Source organism: Populus alba, chromosome 9, assembly GCF_005239225.2.
Source record: "Populus alba chromosome 9, ASM523922v2, whole genome shotgun sequence".
NCBI lineage: Eukaryota > Viridiplantae > Streptophyta > Magnoliopsida > Malpighiales > Salicaceae > Populus > Populus alba.
This window is the reverse complement of record NC_133292.1, coordinates 1,284,829-1,303,225: the sequence shown is the minus strand read 5'-3', so window position 1 is coordinate 1,303,225 and position 18,397 is coordinate 1,284,829. Positions and strand designations below refer to the sequence as shown.

At 33.7% G+C, this 18,397-nt stretch overlaps 2 protein-coding genes across 2 annotated transcripts; one reads left to right on the top strand and one right to left on the bottom strand.

Annotated features, from left to right (window-relative positions):
• Window positions 1-955: 955 nt before the first annotated feature.
• On the top strand, window positions 956-2,957 carry LOC118034772 (xyloglucan endotransglucosylase/hydrolase protein 31). Its single transcript, XM_035040162.2, has 4 exons — window positions 956-1,237; window positions 1,323-1,423; window positions 1,515-1,732; window positions 2,297-2,957. The coding sequence occupies exons 1-4, from the start codon at window positions 1,033-1,035 to the stop codon at window positions 2,655-2,657; spliced, it is 885 nt and encodes a 294-aa protein (XP_034896053.1). The 5' UTR covers window positions 956-1,032; the 3' UTR covers window positions 2,658-2,957.
• A 6,165-nt stretch (window positions 2,958-9,122) lies between these two features.
• On the bottom strand, window positions 9,123-11,788 carry LOC118034773 (probable glucuronoxylan glucuronosyltransferase IRX7). Its single transcript, XM_035040163.2, has 4 exons — window positions 11,007-11,788; window positions 10,551-10,915; window positions 10,152-10,402; window positions 9,123-10,029 (listed from the first exon to the last, which is right to left on the bottom strand). The coding sequence occupies exons 1-4, from the start codon at window positions 11,311-11,313 to the stop codon at window positions 9,564-9,566; spliced, it is 1,389 nt and encodes a 462-aa protein (XP_034896054.1). The 5' UTR covers window positions 11,314-11,788; the 3' UTR covers window positions 9,123-9,563.
• Between the last annotated feature and the right edge of the window lie 6,609 nt (window positions 11,789-18,397).

Here is an 18,397-nt window from a genome sequence, read left to right as displayed (position 1 = left end):
ATTTGTTGAGCTAATTAAGGCAAAAAACTATAAACATGCTAAAGTTGACATTTCAATTGATGAAGGATTTAAAATCAGAGTGATGGCAATAAACAAGACTTTTCTAGGTAGGGAGTTGGTCCACAAATCCATCCTTCCGATATCGGCCCTCCCCATGTAGTAAAGAAACTAGATTATTATCATTAATTATTATTATATGAAAATGGAAAAATAAAAAAACATCTACATGTAGTTTCTAGCTAGATATGATCAATGCAACACGATTTAGAAGAAAATAAAAACTGTGCTTAAGAAATGTAACCATGTACAGTTTGTAATGGCATCAATATTAGGCTGTATACATCCAAAAGGAAATGTCAAGATGTATGTTTCCTTTTCCTACCAGCTTATTCGTATCTACATGTATACATATTGACAAGAGTATCTAAATTAATAACGATATGGCAGCTTTATTATAATATAAAGTTGTGGTTCTGCATGTTTACATGCAAGCAATATTAGGAAACAGTGAAGACAATTTAGATGAGAAACTAATGTATCATCCCTTTGTTTCACCACTCCCTCCGTCTATCTTTTTGCATTTTTCATGATCAATTTGAGTGATTTTCACTTTCACAGCGCATATCCATGGGTTCTTCAATCATGCTTGAGGTTTTGTGCTTGTTAATTACTTTGTGTATAGGATTAAACCTAATTAACCCCATGCATGATCTTAATTTGCTTGTCCAAGTGAGCAATCATTAATTTTAACCAACAAGTTCTTATCATAAATAGGGCTTTGCTCATAAAGAGGAAAGCAAAGGGAAAAGGATATGCACGCGAAAGTCAACCAATCTTTCTCATTTCATCAATCTGTCACATTTTTTTGTCTCCTCATCAACTATAACTCGATCGTCACCTTACTTGTGCTGTGGGGTCTTCGATATCCCTATTTATACCAATTGCAGAGCCATACTCTGCCATATCATATCATATGCTTTCCTAAGCTCATTGCTCTACACTTAAACACACATTTTTAGTATTCTCACTTTAATGGCTTCTCCTCTCTACCTTCCACTCATTCTGTTAATCATCCCTTTAACGATCACTACTGCTCAAAACACACCTTCACCTGGCTACTATCCTAGCTCCCGAGTAAGCTCAATTGGCTTTGGTCAAGGGTATAGCAACCTTTGGGGTCCTCAGCATCAAAGAGTAGAGCAAGGCACCGTAACAATATGGCTTGATAGAAGCTCAGGTCCTACTAATTTTCTTACTTATAATGCAACCTGTGCTTCTTCTACTAACACCTGAGAATAATATTAATGGCAATTATACAACAGGTAGTGGTTACAAGTCACTTCAACCATATCGATCAGGATACTTCGGTGCTGCCATCAAGCTTCAACCTGGTTACACTGCTGGAGTGATTACGTCTTTCTATGTGAGAACTGTCAAATGATAGCTAGCTAGATACTGTGTGTGTGCTTGTGCTTGGCTAGTATTTGCTTATGATGTGCTCTTTATTGTGACAGCTTTCGAATAATGAAGCTCATCCTGGGGACCATGATGAAATAGATATTGAGTTCCTAGGAACAACTCCCGATAAGCCATACACTTTGCAGACAAATGTGTACATAAGAGGAAGTGGGGATAGAAACATCATTGGAAGAGAGATGAAGTTTCATCTGTGGTTCGATCCTACACAAGATTTTCATGATTATGCCATTCTGTGGACCCCAAGTGAGATCATGTTAGTCCTACTACTTTTTACCACATATATATTAAACCTTTTTTAATTTGTGGTCAGATTTTCTTCTTTTTTTTCTTTTCTTTTCCCCTTTTCTCATCAGTGGAGTCTTTTTGTTCATTTGATAATTAATCCATGCATATATCTCATCCATAAAGGGCAGATAGATGCCCATGATAAAAGTCCCTTTTTCCAATGGGTTAAATTAACCAGGGAAATTTCGGGGGGCTCATGGGCATTATTCTGCACCAAATTTAATTTGCAGTGACTAATTATTATTATTTTTTTTTCAATTATTGCAAAGGATATTGTGAAAAGAAGGGTGAATCTAATAAAACAAATGAATAAAACAAAATCATGTCTCCCATAAGTAGCAAACATCATGCACTGCACCTACCACCATTAGAAAAATAAAATACAATTCTAGCTTTCAATAGTTATGATGTCCGTGCAAGAACTTTAAATTTATGCAAAATGCTTTTTTTTTTCCTTTCTTTTTGTTGTACTTGAGTGGTTTTCTTCTTTCTTTGATGAGCCTTGTCTGATCATGATGTGGACCACGTACAGATTCTTGGTGGACGATGTTCCCATCAGAAGGTATCCAAGAAAAAGCGATGCAACATTTCCCTTAAGGCCAATGTGGGTATATGGCTCAATCTGGGATGCATCGTCGTGGGCCACTGAGGATGGAAAATACAAAGCGGACTACAACTACCAACCCTTCATCGGCAGGTACAAAAACTTCAAAATCGGTGGGTGCACCGCTGACAGGCCTGCCTCTTGCAGCCCACCGTCTGCTTCTCCATCCGGCTCCGGTGGCCTGAGCCAACAGCAGTCCTCGGTGATGGAATGGGTGCAGAGGAACTACTTGGTTTATGACTATTGCAGGGATGGGAAAAGGGACCATACCCAAACACCTGAGTGTTAAAGATTCGAACTCGATCAGTAGAGCTGTAACTCATTGTGTACGCATAAGTGTGTTAGTATGGCCTTATCTAAACGGCTATGTTTCCATGGTTTTTTTTCTTCTTTTTTTTAGCTATGAGCGAGCAGTTTGCTTCGAGTTGGAGGAGTCTTGAGACGGGTCCCGCTTGCCAAGAATGGGTGCAAGAATTGTTGATCGTCCAAGTTTCCAAGAAGTATTATTCGCCTTTGTTGTTTGTCGTATTGCTTTGTTTGCATTACCCTTGCTTTTATAAAGTTCAAAAAATGGAAGCCTGTTCTATCATCTCTCAAAATATCCAACACCATTACTCCTTTGTTGCATTAATTACTCTTTTGAGTGAATTTGGAGACTTATTCTTATCATCGATCTCTCAATGTGCTAAGCTCATCGTATATAGTTAAAAACAATGCTTTTTTATAGTTTTAATCATGGTATCAGAAATTTTTCTGAATATATTATATTGCCATTGGAAAAAGAAAAAAGAAAAACTAATTTCGATAACATACAAGTTAATCCCAAAATACTTCTTGTATAGTTGTTACAAGAATTATGTACAAGCGAAAACAATAGTGCCTAGGATTTTTCCAAAAACACTTCAAATTTTTGAAAAATAAAAGGACAGTAGCTACTTGTGAAATTCGATTGTCTTACCTGAGTTGGATTTTAGGACATATCACATGCATTATTATGGTATATATGTAGTAGCTAGCTTGACTCTTGTGACACCAAATTGGACCACAACCATGCATAGAGCTTTGGTGTCACAAGATTCTAGCTAGCTACTACATATTCAACCATAGAGCAAGTAGTAGTTATATCTATGGTAGGTCTATGTTTCTATGGTCTTCGTTTTCTTGGTGGAAATTTAGTTGTGGCTTCCTCGACCAAGAGATGAAAAATTAATCCCATCCCGACAGCATTTGAGACAATAGTTTGGAATTTGTAGATCACCTTTGTGTATGTGTTGTCAAAGATTTTGGATTCGAGTGCACCAACTTTTTGCTTGTGACAACTGTGTCGTATAACTATGTTTCGTGAAGGATTTTTTGAGTTTTGATTTCAACATAAATATGACGAAGATTTCTCTAGATGTATATGTGGTGGTTTTGGATTCAATATTTTTCATTGAGAGTTCTTTTTTATCCAAAATATATATATATATACACTACCAGAATTTTTTATCAATATTTATATTTACAGTCTATCAGCATAAAATTTACCGACAACCATACAAAAGAAAATCATTAATCAAAAATTATTAAAGAACATAAAAATTAAAAAAAAAATCTAACAATATTTAAACAATCATTAAATTTACTGAAAAAATAAAAGATTTTAAAAACTCGAACAATATTTATACAATCATTAAATAACAAAAAATTTTAAAAAAAAAAACTAGCATTCTGGGTTCAGCCAAACAACTAGAAAAAACTAGCACTAGCTGTTTGGGCAGTTCAAATGGCTGAAGTTTTTATTTTTATGTTTTTTTGTTAATTTTTTTTTGTATAAACAGTAGTGTGTGTGTGTACTGTATAGAAGTTGTACAGGAAATATATAATTAATTTCTTGTGTAGATAATTTAGAGATGATATGTTTATAATTTATTGTGCAGATATCTGGATATAGATGTAGATAATATGCAGATATCTTCGAGATGAGATAACATGATATAAATGGATCAATGTGGCCTTGTTCAGTTAATGAATCTCCAAAAGGCTCCTAACTCAATTGTTCTTAGTGTTCTCGACTCAGTTTGTTAAGAACTTGAGGCCTTGTCATGTTCGGTCCATCTGAAGTTGGAAGTTCGATCTACATGAGGCTCGGTTTTTCTGTTGATGGGTAAGAAATAACCAAAGCTGTCAATACGATGATAAATTGATAATTGTTCCAAATTTAGATTTTTTAATTTATACGAAATATTTATTTTTAATACATCTATTTGTATAGAACACTTCATTGTCTATCATATGTGATATTATTAAATTAAAACATATTTTAGAATATATATATATATATATATATACACACAAACGCACACGCACAAACAGTGTAAAAACAACATATAATAATTAAATATAATCATGAAAGGACATAATAAAAAGTTTTTTTAATTAGTGAGACAAAACAATCGGTGTGTATATATATATATATATTCTAAAACATGTGCTAATGATGTTGATTAGTGATTAATCCATATAAGACGAAGCAACATCTTAGGAAGACTTCGTTAATGAAAAAGCAGAACGAGTAAATGGGGAAAAATCAAAACCAGTATTGCTGAGCCATTGGGTCACTGGCCCAATGGCATCAGATGCATTCCATTTTTCAGTATAATTTGGTAGAGCACAGAGGGTTGGCCTAGATGACAGATGGCCCAGAATTGTGATGTCTCCGATCATTAAACTCCGTCACTGATACTTATCAAGCTTGCTTTTATCACCGACCTTAGCTCAGTTGGTGCAGCGGAGGGCTATAGATCGCTGGTTGGATTCCGGCAAGGTTTATGGATGTTGCATTGTTTTGTATGTTGAGGTGGTCATTTTCATTTTGTTGCCATGAGAGGCCCAATAAATTAAGAGGGCATCACAACAGATGAATCCGTAGAGGCTAAACTTGTACAGCAACGGCAAGATTAAAGATTCAAAGTGCAGAAAACAAACCAGCTCTAAAGCAGTGTGAAACAACAAAAAACAGAGCATAAAAAAGAGTCTCTTTTTTTCTAAAAGGAAGGGAAGATATATACCCTCTCGCAAACCAATGACCTCTCAATCGTAATGGCCTTCAAAGAATCACAGTACCAATGAATGTCAGAAGCCACTCAAATAAGGGGACTTGAAAAAACAAAAAAAAAACTCGCAATATCAACAAAACCAAGAAAAAGGGATGAAAAATTTTATAGAATCTCTCCTGCAAACCAATCACTTCTCAGTTGTAATGGTTCTCAGAGAAATCAAAGAATGAAGCAATGTCAGAAGCCGCTCAAACAAGAAGGCACGAGAAAAACATAAAACCCGCATACAAATGGCAATGAAACCAGAGAATAAGTAAAACCCAATTGTGGTCAATTCCTGACAGAACCATAACAGGAAAAGGAGAAGAAAGAGATCTGGGAAGCTATAAGTAGGCTGTTAGACAACCAACGATCAATGTCACACCATGAACAAAATCAGCAATCGTCCTAACGCAACCCAGGATAACAAAAGTCAGCCTCCAAAACACCAAAAGGAGAAGAGAAAGCACACGTCCAGCGAGGGTGCATTTAAGGAACCATCATGGAATGCAGTAATGATGTCTCAAATGAAACAAGAGCCAAGCCATGATCAACAGACATCAACAAATCCTCCTCACAAGCTTTGAAGCACCAAAGCCACTCCAATAAGAGGACGACACGCCTAGAGCCCTGCATGCAACTGGGAAAAAAGGTCATCAGACCTGAGCCTCGCAGACGCTCTCTGTTTTTTCAGTCAAGATGAAGAAAAAGCGTGCGAGAACACAACAAATTGAGCACTTGAGTCCACAGTGTACTCACACACATGCCACAGTGAAAATTTGTTTAAAAAAAAAAAAAAGGAATTAAGCATTAGTTATAAGTTATAACCTCAATCCAGAGCCATAGTGAAAGCCCATGAAAAATTTTTAAAAATAACTAAGCCTCGACTATAACCACAAGCCACCATCTCAATTATTTTTTTGTAATATGTACTTGAGAGTCCACAGTGAACTCACACGCACACCACAGTTATTCATTGATGAGGCTTAGTTCTTTTTTAATTACCAGCATTACCTTTTATACTAAACAAGCTTAGATTCTTTGTGAAGCCTTATTGCTCATGTGAAATGAAGCTCCTTTCTTTTCCTTTCTCTTCTTTTCTTTTCTTTTTTTAATTCAACTTTCTTCTTTTTAATTTTGTCTATTTTACTTTTTCAATTTCATTCTTTTTTTTAATAATCATCTGAGTTGTTTTGGATAAATCAAATCAATTAAATTATATTAAAGCAATTTTTACAAAGTTTTATTTTAAACTCAAGTTAGGTAAAAAATCGGGTCAGGATAATTTTTTTTGTCAATTTTAATTTTTGTTTGTTTTGAATTTTATATTTATTTTCCTTAGAAATTAGTCAATTTATTTTTAGATTAACCAAGTTGATAAAGTTATATTTGAGCAATTTTTATAAAATTTAGTTTTAAACAAGATAAATATGGAGTTAAACTAAAAAATATCAAGATTAATTCATTAAACCAATTTCATAACTATACTAAATAGTTGCCTAAATCCTGAATATTTATTTTTGAGGTTCCAAACAAATTAAACTGGCGCAGGCCTATAATCCAGTGAAATATCAAACAGTCTTGTCTTCTTTTAGTTAGCTGAATGTTTGAAAAGAATAGACTTTTGTCTCTAATCTCCATTATTGATTTCTATTACATCACCGAAAGAAACCCTAATCGCATTATTTTCCCATTATCATCTTTTCTACAAGGTTGCAAAGGAAACATTATCACTTTGGATTACCAGAAACACAAGCTCGCTCGTTACAAAATCATCACGGAAGTGAGTTAGATGTTCACCTTTACTCGTTAATTATATAATAGTTATTTTTTAAAATATTTTTTTAAAAAAATATATATTAAAATAATATTTTTTATTTTTTTGGACAATCTTTCCTCATTTCAACGAGAACAAGCATGTCGTTTATATTCCCTTAATCTTTGAGAATTGCTTAATTGGATCATAAAATTGTTCATTTATTTGCATTTTTTGTTTAAGGGTTTTTTATTTTTTATATTTATTCCGTTCATGACTAATTTATTTGCGACACTCGAATAGGAATTCACCACATCCTAATAAAAGACCTAGCCTAGCCTCAGGTAGCCTTGGCCCGGGACAGGTAAAAGAAAAAAATTGATTATTTTTTTTACTAGAATGACATTTTGAGTTTGTTTAATGTCCATAAAAATGATATTGTTTGATAGCGTTTTAGAAAAAAAAAAAATATTGTTTTATAAAATTCAGCTCATTTTATTTCCTATATTATCATCATTATTCTTAACTTATTTCTTTAAAGATATTTTAAAATAAAAAAAAAAACTAGATAAGTATTTAAAAAAAAAAGTTAGTTTTAATATTAAATTTATATTTTTTAGAATAGCAAATCAAGGGGTTCATTTTTTATTTATTTTTATAACATTTTTAGATAGTGAATTTCATTTAAAATTCAATTCTTAACACTCAAGAAAATTTCAAACATGAGATTTTATTAAAAGATCTTGATTAAATTTAATTAAAAAAACTTTAAGTATATTGTAAAGCATAGTTGTTAAATTTGGACCGGCACGTGCAGGTTAATCTAGGATCTAGTCAACTCGGTGGCTGGATTGGTCTAGGTAAGGTAAAAGATTTTTTTTTTTTTCAAGTTTTTTTTTTTTTTTTCCTCATAATAGAGATCCCTTTTTTATATATTTTATAGTTGGTTATTAACTCACTACTTAAATATAGGAAGAATGTTTTATTTTTTAAAATATGAGATTCGAAGCCCAAAATATATATATTCTATATTCACAAAAAAATATATTTTTTTTTAAAGTAGGATATAAAGTCATTTAGTATATATACTTTATATTCATATAAAAAAAGTTATATTTTTTCAATATAAAATAAAAAATATTTTTAATTTAAATACTTCAAATTTAAAATAATAATATATAAATATATTGTTTTTTAACTAGTCAACTCCGAACCAAATCCGATAACTATGCTTTAAAGTGTTCCGGCTGCCCGAATTAACCATGGGTCGGTGTTATAAATATGCCTACCTAACAGTTTTGTAATTGAAGTCCGCCACTTAATTGCACGCCCACGCAGTGCCCCACTACGAGAGGACGCAGCAGCAGCAGCAGTGGCTTCACGCATCTGTTTAAGCATTAAAGAAATAGGCGAAACGGTGTCCGGTGTGGCCCGGTTTGTCCGATACAGCATATCTGTGAACCGTGACCACCTGACACCCTCCACTGCCGCCCCACAATTGCCATTAGAGCTCTGACACGCCTCATCTCCCGAGTCTTTTAACACTTCATTGTCACCCCCCTTGCCCTTGCATAAAATAATCCACTTTACACCAAAGTCCAAAAAAGTTTTAAAATTTTAGATTTTCCACTCACGTGCGTGCCCCTTTTAGCTAATAGGAATTTAATGCTATGCATTTACTCATAAAATGGCTTCTAGCTAGCAGAACTTTCTTAATTTTGACACATAAAAACATCGATTAAAAAAAAAAAAACTCACCGGTGCAAAAGCATCTCAAAAGCTGCAATGAATGTACTGCGACCGTCATATAAATAAATATAAACAAAGTTCTATAAAACTTCTCGCATGTTAAGAGATATATTAAATATCATATCAGCTCTTTATCATGTTTACTACGACATTGTCTAAGATTAAATATAAATGAATAAAAAAATACATGAATTTGATTTAAAAAAACAAATAAAATAGTAAAGTTTGAGACTGGGTTGGGTTTTCAGTAAATTGCAATCGACTTCGACTCATTATTAGAGTATTTACAGGGCCTATTTTTGCATTTATTCTCTCATAATTTCTCAAAACTTAAACCTCTCCATCATCTACAGTATTGTTTTACAATAATATGTACCGCTCAGCCCCATCAATCACAGTCAGCCAACTCACCGAGCAAGTCACGGGACCACAAAAAAAATTGCAGATAATCTTAATCTCTTCATAGGCTGGACCCCACCTCATTGCCTCTAAAAATTCCCCTGGTTTGATCAATCCAAGAAAAACATTAAAAATCCAGCTGTGCTCCATGTTTCTTAGCTGGCAAAAGCGGACCTCCTTAGCTGGCACTCGGGTCCCCAAAAAAGTACCTTCACTATTGGTTTGAAAGCCTCACGGTTCTGTACGACCTGTCCAGCTTCTGTGCCAAGGCATAAAGCACCTGCCACGTGGCATCTCCTTCCTGCACTGGATCATTGAAAAGGAGGGCCCGCCTAACATCTGGGCCCCACAGGTTTTTCTGAATGGCTGACAAATTGGTAGCTGCCACCTGGTCGAGTAGAGTTCCTAGATTGGCCACGTCCTTTTCGGCCACGGTTAGGGATATCTCCGACCACCGGACAGAGGTTGGGAAGGGCAACCGGATGCCATCCGCAATTATGACCGGCACGCACCCTAAGGCAACAGATTCCACCAGCCTTGGGCTCCATGGGGCCCATCCCAAGGGGCATAAACAGAACACTGACCGGACAATTTCTGACTGGTAGCCGGCAAACCTGTGCCTTTGCAAATAAAACCTCCGGTCACCGCTGTATTTTCTCCATATTACCGTCCTCACTTTCCTGAAACAAATTCAAACAAACAAGATCAGCGAAAAATAGAAAGGAACAGAAAACCATCAAGGGCAGTTAAGTAATTATCTAATTTGAAAATTGATTGATTAGGAAATTGATTTTTTATTTACTTGCTGTAATATCGTCCACTAATGTTTTTGGGGTGCACTTCCATTTTGCCTCTAAAGAAGGCCCAAATGTCCCGCCGGCCGGTCAGCGGATACTTCTCGAGGGTTGTCCGTACGCTTTCCGGCGAGATGTAAGGTGGTATCACGACATTCTCAACGTCTTGGCATGGATGGTTAAATTTGACACCAAAAGTCTGCAATATGATCGACCTCTTCAAAAACTCTGGGATCCCATCTTCCATAGCTCTCTCCTCCTTCACAAATACACAAGAAACAGCCAAAAACCAAATCAAAAAACACATCAAAAGATGGTATAAACATCAAGGTTCGAAACTCTTGATGGTTTTGAAAGGCTTTCGAAACATAAACTTTCGATGGTTTTGAAAGGCTTTTGAAACATACCATGGCATGGAAACAAGCGCCGTAATCGTGAGAGGCAACAAAGACATGATCAGATCCTTGAGAGCGGTTCCAGAATGGATAGTTAGAGGAGATGAGCTGCACCGCAGAGGATAATAAGGACCTTGCATGACCAATTGCAGGGAACCCATTAACGGTGCTGAAATTGCAGGACACGTAAACAGGAACAAAGAAGAAATCAGCTTCGTATGGGTCAAACGTCCGTACATCAAGACTGTTTGCTAGTGCTTTATGAATGGCAACTTCTGATGCAAACAAATGGTTGCTGCACCTCTCATTTGCTAGCCAGTCCGTGTTGTATTTTGATGGCAGCTCATATATGTATACCTTCAAATCCTTTAATAATCCTGTAATTATACAAAACGAAACAGGAAACAATTGAAATCATTGATCTAAAAAACATAAATGAGCTGTTCTATAGCGACAGTCACAACATACCTCGATTGATGTTCTTGCTCTGTTGAATGAAAGTGGAGTTGGAGGATTCAAAGAGGGCACGGGAAACAACAGTTTTAGATTCCGAGACATGGGTTTTGGAGAGGGGAACGGGTTTGTGGGTGAAGAAGCAAGAGCTAAGGAAATATAGAAGAAGAGAAACCCAAAGAAGCCATTTGTAATATTTGAAACAAAGATTCTTCTTCTTCTCTTGTTGTTGAAGTCCAGCATGTCTGTGTAATAGTTTCATTCTAACATAAAACCCCCTCCTGTTATTGCTCATGGTGGGTCTTTTAACCTCCAGTACCATGTTTCATTTAAAACCTACAAAAAATAAGAGAGCATGAAACAGAAGCTTTAAGGAAGATCATCAAAAGGGGCTTTTAGGATGCAGTTGTGGTGGGGTTTTCATTCTTGGTAATTGGGGTAATGGAGTGGAGATTAAGGGACAGAGATTGTAGGTGTTGAGGTTTGGTGGCATTTCGTTTTTACACCTACAATAAACAATCACATAAGGCGCAAGATTCATACGGTCTTTGCATCAATTTTTTTTCTCTTAGGGCTAATAATCGTTAGAATTTTTAATTGGGTTTGGTCGAGTTCTGGTTCTGTCAGAGAGGAAGGTAAAGATAATTATGTTATGAAGGTGATATGGTGGTGATGGAGGAGAAAGAAACAAGGCGGAGGTCTCGGTCTCTATGCTTGTCCTGGTCTGCCATACGAGATTTTGAAAACTCGATTGACTGAAACAGCCTCGACAATTTTCATGATCTTTTGTCGTAGTTTTCGATTCATACTGGATCTTAGACAACGGGCTATGAATGTTAACTTGGTTTTTATCCAATTAATTTATTTTTTATTTTATAAAAAATAAAAATAAATTCATTTTAAAAAAAACTTTTTTTTACAAAAAAAATACACGGATTTTGATTAGGCTGTCTGGTTAAACGGATCGTACCAAATTAATTATTTTTATTTTTATTAAAATACATCCTGGCTTATACTTCAAATTAGCTAGATTCCAGGTCAAACTGGCTGGAGTTATGAAACTGCATGCTGTCTTAACGAGGGGTAAAAAGGGTCTGAGCCCCTCGTATTGCTAGATTAGCTTGTCTTAAGCATGAGTTAATTAATGAAGGGTTAATTACCAAACAAGGTGGGTCCAAGTCTATGGAGATCCACTAAAATATGGACACCTGTAACTACATGCACTTCATTTTATCGATAGGATTAATTAATGGGCAGTTTGTTATCACTTTCGTTTTTTGTTTTGAGAAAAAATAAATATAAGAACGGGAAAAAAAAAAAAAAAAAACTCTCATTTGTCTTAAAAAAACGCAAGAAATAAATAACTATTTGTCAAAGATTATTCTAGCTATTAAAGGAGGTATGTTTCTTTAATTTTATATCAATATCATTATATTTTTGTTAAATAATCATGCCGGTATTTTCGTAAAATCATTTTATAACATATGAGATGATTCAAATATATTTTTGTACCTGAATTAAAAGGGCAAAAAAAAAAAAGGAATCAATCAAGAAATCACGGGATAAGACTTGCTCCCTCAACTCATAGATGCTGCGGCCGAAGAAAATCATACACCTTGTTGACTTTAGACGATCTAAATTCTAAAGACAAGATCTGCTTTCTTTTTTGTTTTAATATCCGAGTATATAATTTACAAATTCTTATTCCCAACTGAGCTTACTTTTTTCCTGTTTAATCAATTCATTTCAAAGTTATAATTATGATTTTTTATGCAAATTCTCAACCTGAAATCACCCTTGTACTTGTCTGAAAAACAATTATTACAGAAATCTTCAAAGTAGTATTATTAACCTATTTATATTTTTAAAATTAAAAGTTAATAATACTATAAAATAATATAAATTATACTAAAATCTTGATTAAAAATTTAAGTCTTTTGTATTGAGGTAGTTTTTTAATATGGTATCAGAGTCTTAATGACCAAGTAATTACGAGTTCAAATCTCATTATATTTATTTATTTAATAAAAATTAAATATAATGTAAAATGGATCTATATAAATTTTAAATTCAAAAAAATTTTACTTGAAAATATATATTAAAAAATAATATAATAAATTTTATTTAAAAATTTAAAATTTAAAATTAAAATGATTCTTACAAAGTATCCTTAGCCTGACCTGGTCCTTCGTATGTATTCAATGAAAGTCCCGTGCACGGCAAGAAGATGTTTGTGGGGTTTTTACGTATAAAACTTGAAAATTAGCCTGCCATGATGCCATCAACTTGCTTCACTAAAGGCTATCTTTTTATATTTATCAACTTTAATTTCAATTCAACACATCATCAACATCTCCGTGAATTATATTAATTTATCTTATATGGTTTGATAGTATCATTATTTGTATTTTAGTTCAAGGTTGCAATTTCAATTCGTGCGGGGTATAGTATTATGTTTCATGTTACAAGAAAAAAAAAGCAGAAGAAAAATATAAAAATATAAGGCACAGGATTTATTGTAATAGGGTTATTTTTTATTATCTATCGGTAAGTGGTTTCGATTGAATTTTATTATTTAATATTAAATTAATAATAAATTAATTTTTAAATTTCTTATTATATAATAAAATAAAAAACTAACCTAACGTAGTAAAGTTCACAACGCACGACACGAGTTTGATAGGTTGACTAAGACTAATATAGTTTTTTTTTTTCTTTGTACCTCCCCAATTAACAAAATCATATTAAAACAACCCTTATATAATTTAATTCAGAACTCAAGTTAAGAAAAAATTCAGATTAAAAGTTTTTAAATTTAAATTGTTATAATAAATTTAATGACAATGTTAAAAAATCAACAATCTAGATATTATTTTTTGTAAGTTGAAATTTTTTTTTGTTTTGGGTGCAAGCTACAGCACGGGAAATAAACTAGTGCCTATTCAATTTATCCATCTTCAATAATATAATTATTCTGGACCTTATCTTTGTTTTATACCCTATGGATGAAGATGCGTGATGTAATACATTCGAAGAGAACCATGTCTTTACGGGTTTGGTCACAAGGAATTAATTATTATCATTAAGTTGCTTGTATTGTATGAACAGACAGCCATGGCCTTGGTGCGTTTGATATACGCTGTCACCATCCTCTCTTTCTTTCCTTTTAACTTGGCTTTTTTTTAAAAAAATTAATATGAATATTCAAATGAATTTATATGTATTTCTACTAATTTTATGGTTTTTAAAATTAATAATTATATAAATTTTTAATAATTTTAAAATTTATGTGATTCAAATTAATAATTTTTAAAAAATAAATATAAAATTATATTAGTTAGAATTTTACTTGGCCTTTTAGTATAGGGTTTATGAGGATTTTAGCCACGACCAGCTGTGATATAATAATATGTGTATGGGCTGCTTTCGTAGGACATAAAAGGGGTCTTGTTGAAGGGAACTTTTCTGCTTCTCTTAGTGTCAAAGCAACTGCAACTCATCACCTAACACGAGCTCGACTCCATCCTCTTTTTCAAAGGGAAGTGTGTTCACAAGGTTACATCATGGTGCATGCCAGTAAAAATTGTCAAAATGAAACAAATATTATCTAGGGATTCCATAAACTATATAATATATACATATATATATATATATATATATTAAAGAACTCTAAAACGCGTGGGGAAAACACTGTAGCTTCCCCACGCCTCCTGTGCATCACTGAATGAAAGTTTTGTTTTTTTTTTTTTTAATTATTATTATTATTTAACGCCTCACTATACTCATTAGTGAAATATCACAAAAAAACAAAAGAAGAAAACCTAAACGTAAGGATTTTCTTGTGGAGCTGCAGCCCCCTCCTCTCTTTCAAAGAAACCAAACACAGCCGCCTCCCCGGGGTTTTAATTGTTTCTCCTCACCGGACCGCCCTCTTCAGCTTTTCTCTTCTTCTTCTTCACTGGAGCTCCTCACGGTTCTCCTTCTTCTCGCCAGCCAAACTCAGCCCACGAAGAAGCCGCCACCATTCATCAACACAGCCCTCAATTTCACTCCTCTTTCCCCCATTTTCCTTTAGCCTTTGGACCACAACAACCCCTTTACCTTCTCAGTTGCAGGAGCAAAAGGCGAACCGGACGGAGACCAGCCTTCTCCTCCCTCAACAGCAACGGCGAAGCAGCGCCGTCCACCACAGCAGCGCCGCTCCTTCGTCCTCTGTTTTCTCAGCCACCTCCAGCGTCCTCCCCTCTCTCGGCCGACCCAGCTTCAACAGTACCGACAGACCAGCCACAGCAGCGCCGTCCACAGATCGGCAGCCACCGCCACTCGTGGCTCCGACTTCCAACGCTCCCGCCTCCGACAGAGCCGCCATCTGAAGAAGGAAGGACTAGCCACCAGGAATAGAAGGATTTGATTGCAGATCTAAAAAAGAAAAAACGAAACTGATCTAAAAGAAAAAAACATAGTAAAATCAACTGTTATGTGCGTCTTTGATTGTTGCAGGTCATGCCGGCGAAGACAGAGAAGAAGAAGCCCTTTGGGATCTGCAGTTCCCAGGTTTCTTCACGACGGCGCGTGAACACACGCGCCGCCAGTGGCGGTGGGCGTGGTTCCACGCGCCGGAACTGTTCATTCATACCCAGAAGTCCTTCCGTGCAAATTCGGGAGTTTTGAGGGACCATTTTGTAAATTTTAAAGTTTTAACGTAATTTTTGTTTATTTATTTTAAATTTGTAATATGTGAATGTAAAAGAAAAAAAAATAAAAAGAAAAGAAAATAATAATAAAAAAGGGGATGTGTGTGCTGGTGTATTTTTATTTATTTATTTTGAATTTGTATTTGTATTCGTACTGTGGATGTAAAAAAAAAGAAAAAAGAAATGAAAATAGTGAATGGGTGTGTTTGTATTTTGTGTTATTTATTTGTATTATTATTATTATTATATTATATTATTCCTAAGCATCAGTGAATGACGCCTCACTTTACTCATTATTAATATATTATTATTATATTATATTATATTATTTAATTGTCTTATTTTTTTTCGTTTTTAATTTTTTTTGTTTTTTTGATGAATTTTTTTTGTTTGATTTAGTTTGTTGGTATTAAATTTTTTCTATTTAATTATCAGATTTTCGTAACATGTATCCTGGCTTGACGAGTTAACTTGGTTTGATAGGTTGACCCAGTTAACTTTAGGTAAACCCGTTAATTTTTTCATTTATTTAGTTATCAAACTTTCATGATGCGAATTTCAGATTTGACGGGTTAATCCAGTTAATTAATTTTTTTTCTTTTTCTTCATTAGTTTTTTTTCCTGTTAGTTTTTTTTTCTTTTTAATCAATCTATTTAATTATCACACTTATATGACACGACCTTGCAGCCAGATCTACATTCAATACTATTGGATCTGATATTGCAGCCACCCCCATTTAAACTTGGGTCATGCAAGTTTAATGTTATTATAAAAATTATTTTTAGGTCAGGAGTTGCAGCCAAACTCAAGAATCTTGGGTTTTGCTGCAACGCCTGACCTAAGAGTAATATTTATAATAACATTAAACTTGCATGACCCAAGTTTAAATGGGGGTGGCTGCAATATCAGATCCAGGAATATTGGATGTAGGTCTGGCAGGTCGTGTCATAAAAGTGTGATAATTAAATAGATTAATTAAAAAAAACAAAGAAAAAAAATCAACTGAAAGAGAAAAACTAATGAAGAAAAAGAAAAAGAAATTAAATTAATTGGGTTAACCCTTTAAACCAAGTTATCCCGTAAAACCTGGGATGTGCGTCATGAAAGTTTGATAACTAAATAGAATTTAATTTTTTTTTTATGAATTTTTTTGTTTGATTTAGTTTGTTAATGTTAAATTTTTTTTATTTAGTTATCAGATTTTCATGATACGGATCTCGAGTTTAATGGGTTGACCTGATTTGACGAGTTATTTTTTTCATTTAGTTTAGTTTGTTAAAGTTAATTTTCTTTCTATTTAGTTATCAGACTTCCATACTTTCATTGTACGTATCCTGAGCTTGACAGATTAACTTGGTTTGATGGGTTAACCCAATTAATTCTAGGTAAACCCGTCATTTTTTTTCTATTTAGTTATCAAACTTTCATTACGTAAATCTCAGGTTTTACGGGATAACCTGATTTAAAGGGTTAACCCAATTAATTTTTTTTTTCTTTTTCTTCATTAGTTTTTTCCTTTCTGTTGATTTTTTTTCTTTGTTTTTTTTAATTAGTTTATTTAATTATTACATTTTTATAACACGACCTTATAGCCAGACCCACATCCAAAATTCTTGAGTCCGGTGTTGCAATTAGGCTCACTTAAACTTCGGTCATGCAAGTTTAATTTTATTATTAATATTATAAATATTACTTTTAGATCATGTGTTGCAGCCAAACCCAAGATTTTGAAATTTTTATTTTTTTATATATTTTTATACAAAAAAAAAAGACCCGCGGCATAGCGCGGGTACCAAGGCTAGTATACTATATAGTTGGACAGCAATCTGATGATGGGTGCAATTATGGAGGTTTGCTTTCTTCGGAGTTAATAGAAATGAGTGTCCTTATCATGGGGGTGGCCCGGATGTAATTATACCCTTACGTGGAGCTTTAAATAGACAATATCGAATCTTATACATGAATAATAAATAAATTAAAAAGCGTGGAGCGTTTGTTTGAATAGTGTTTTCATTTTTTTATTTTTATTTTTTTACTGTAGCTCTATATTCGGATTCACTTTAGCTTGGCTAACGAGAGTACTGATATCTTTTTATTTTTAATTAACAGTGAAAAAACTAAAATATAAAAAAATGAGGCATAGTGGAGTAGCATTTTTGCCTCTCAACTTCAAATGCACAATCAGTTACTAGAAAGGCTCGTGAGGTCAAGAAGCTTTGGTCGAGGGTTATTATTATTATATCATTTTAGCCTTTTTGTTATTGTTTGGAGGGGTCAGTGACATATTTATACTTTAATATTTAATAAAAATTATAAAAAAATTGGTAACGCGTGTATTACATGTTTAAGTTCGTAAAGGATTGTTGCGATCTTCGAGTTGCTATGCAAAATCTCTCTATTGCGAAACAACAACCTCAAGGGCAGCATTCGATTCCTCTGAATGGCCTTTTCGTAATTAAATAATGCGTGTCCTTAATAGATCTCTTATTTGATATTAAAATTTTTTTTCTTTTTTCTTTTTGATTTTCACGTCGCGCCTTCTAAATTTTAAAGTGTTGCCCCTTAATCTGTTTTGTCTTTTAATCTGATTCATGTTTTTTTTTTTTTAATTTATCCTTGATCCTTATATTAAATTTTGATTTTTTTTAATTTTATTATTCAATCTTAATTTACCATGTTTTGTTTTTTCTACTTTAATCTTTATTGTTTTA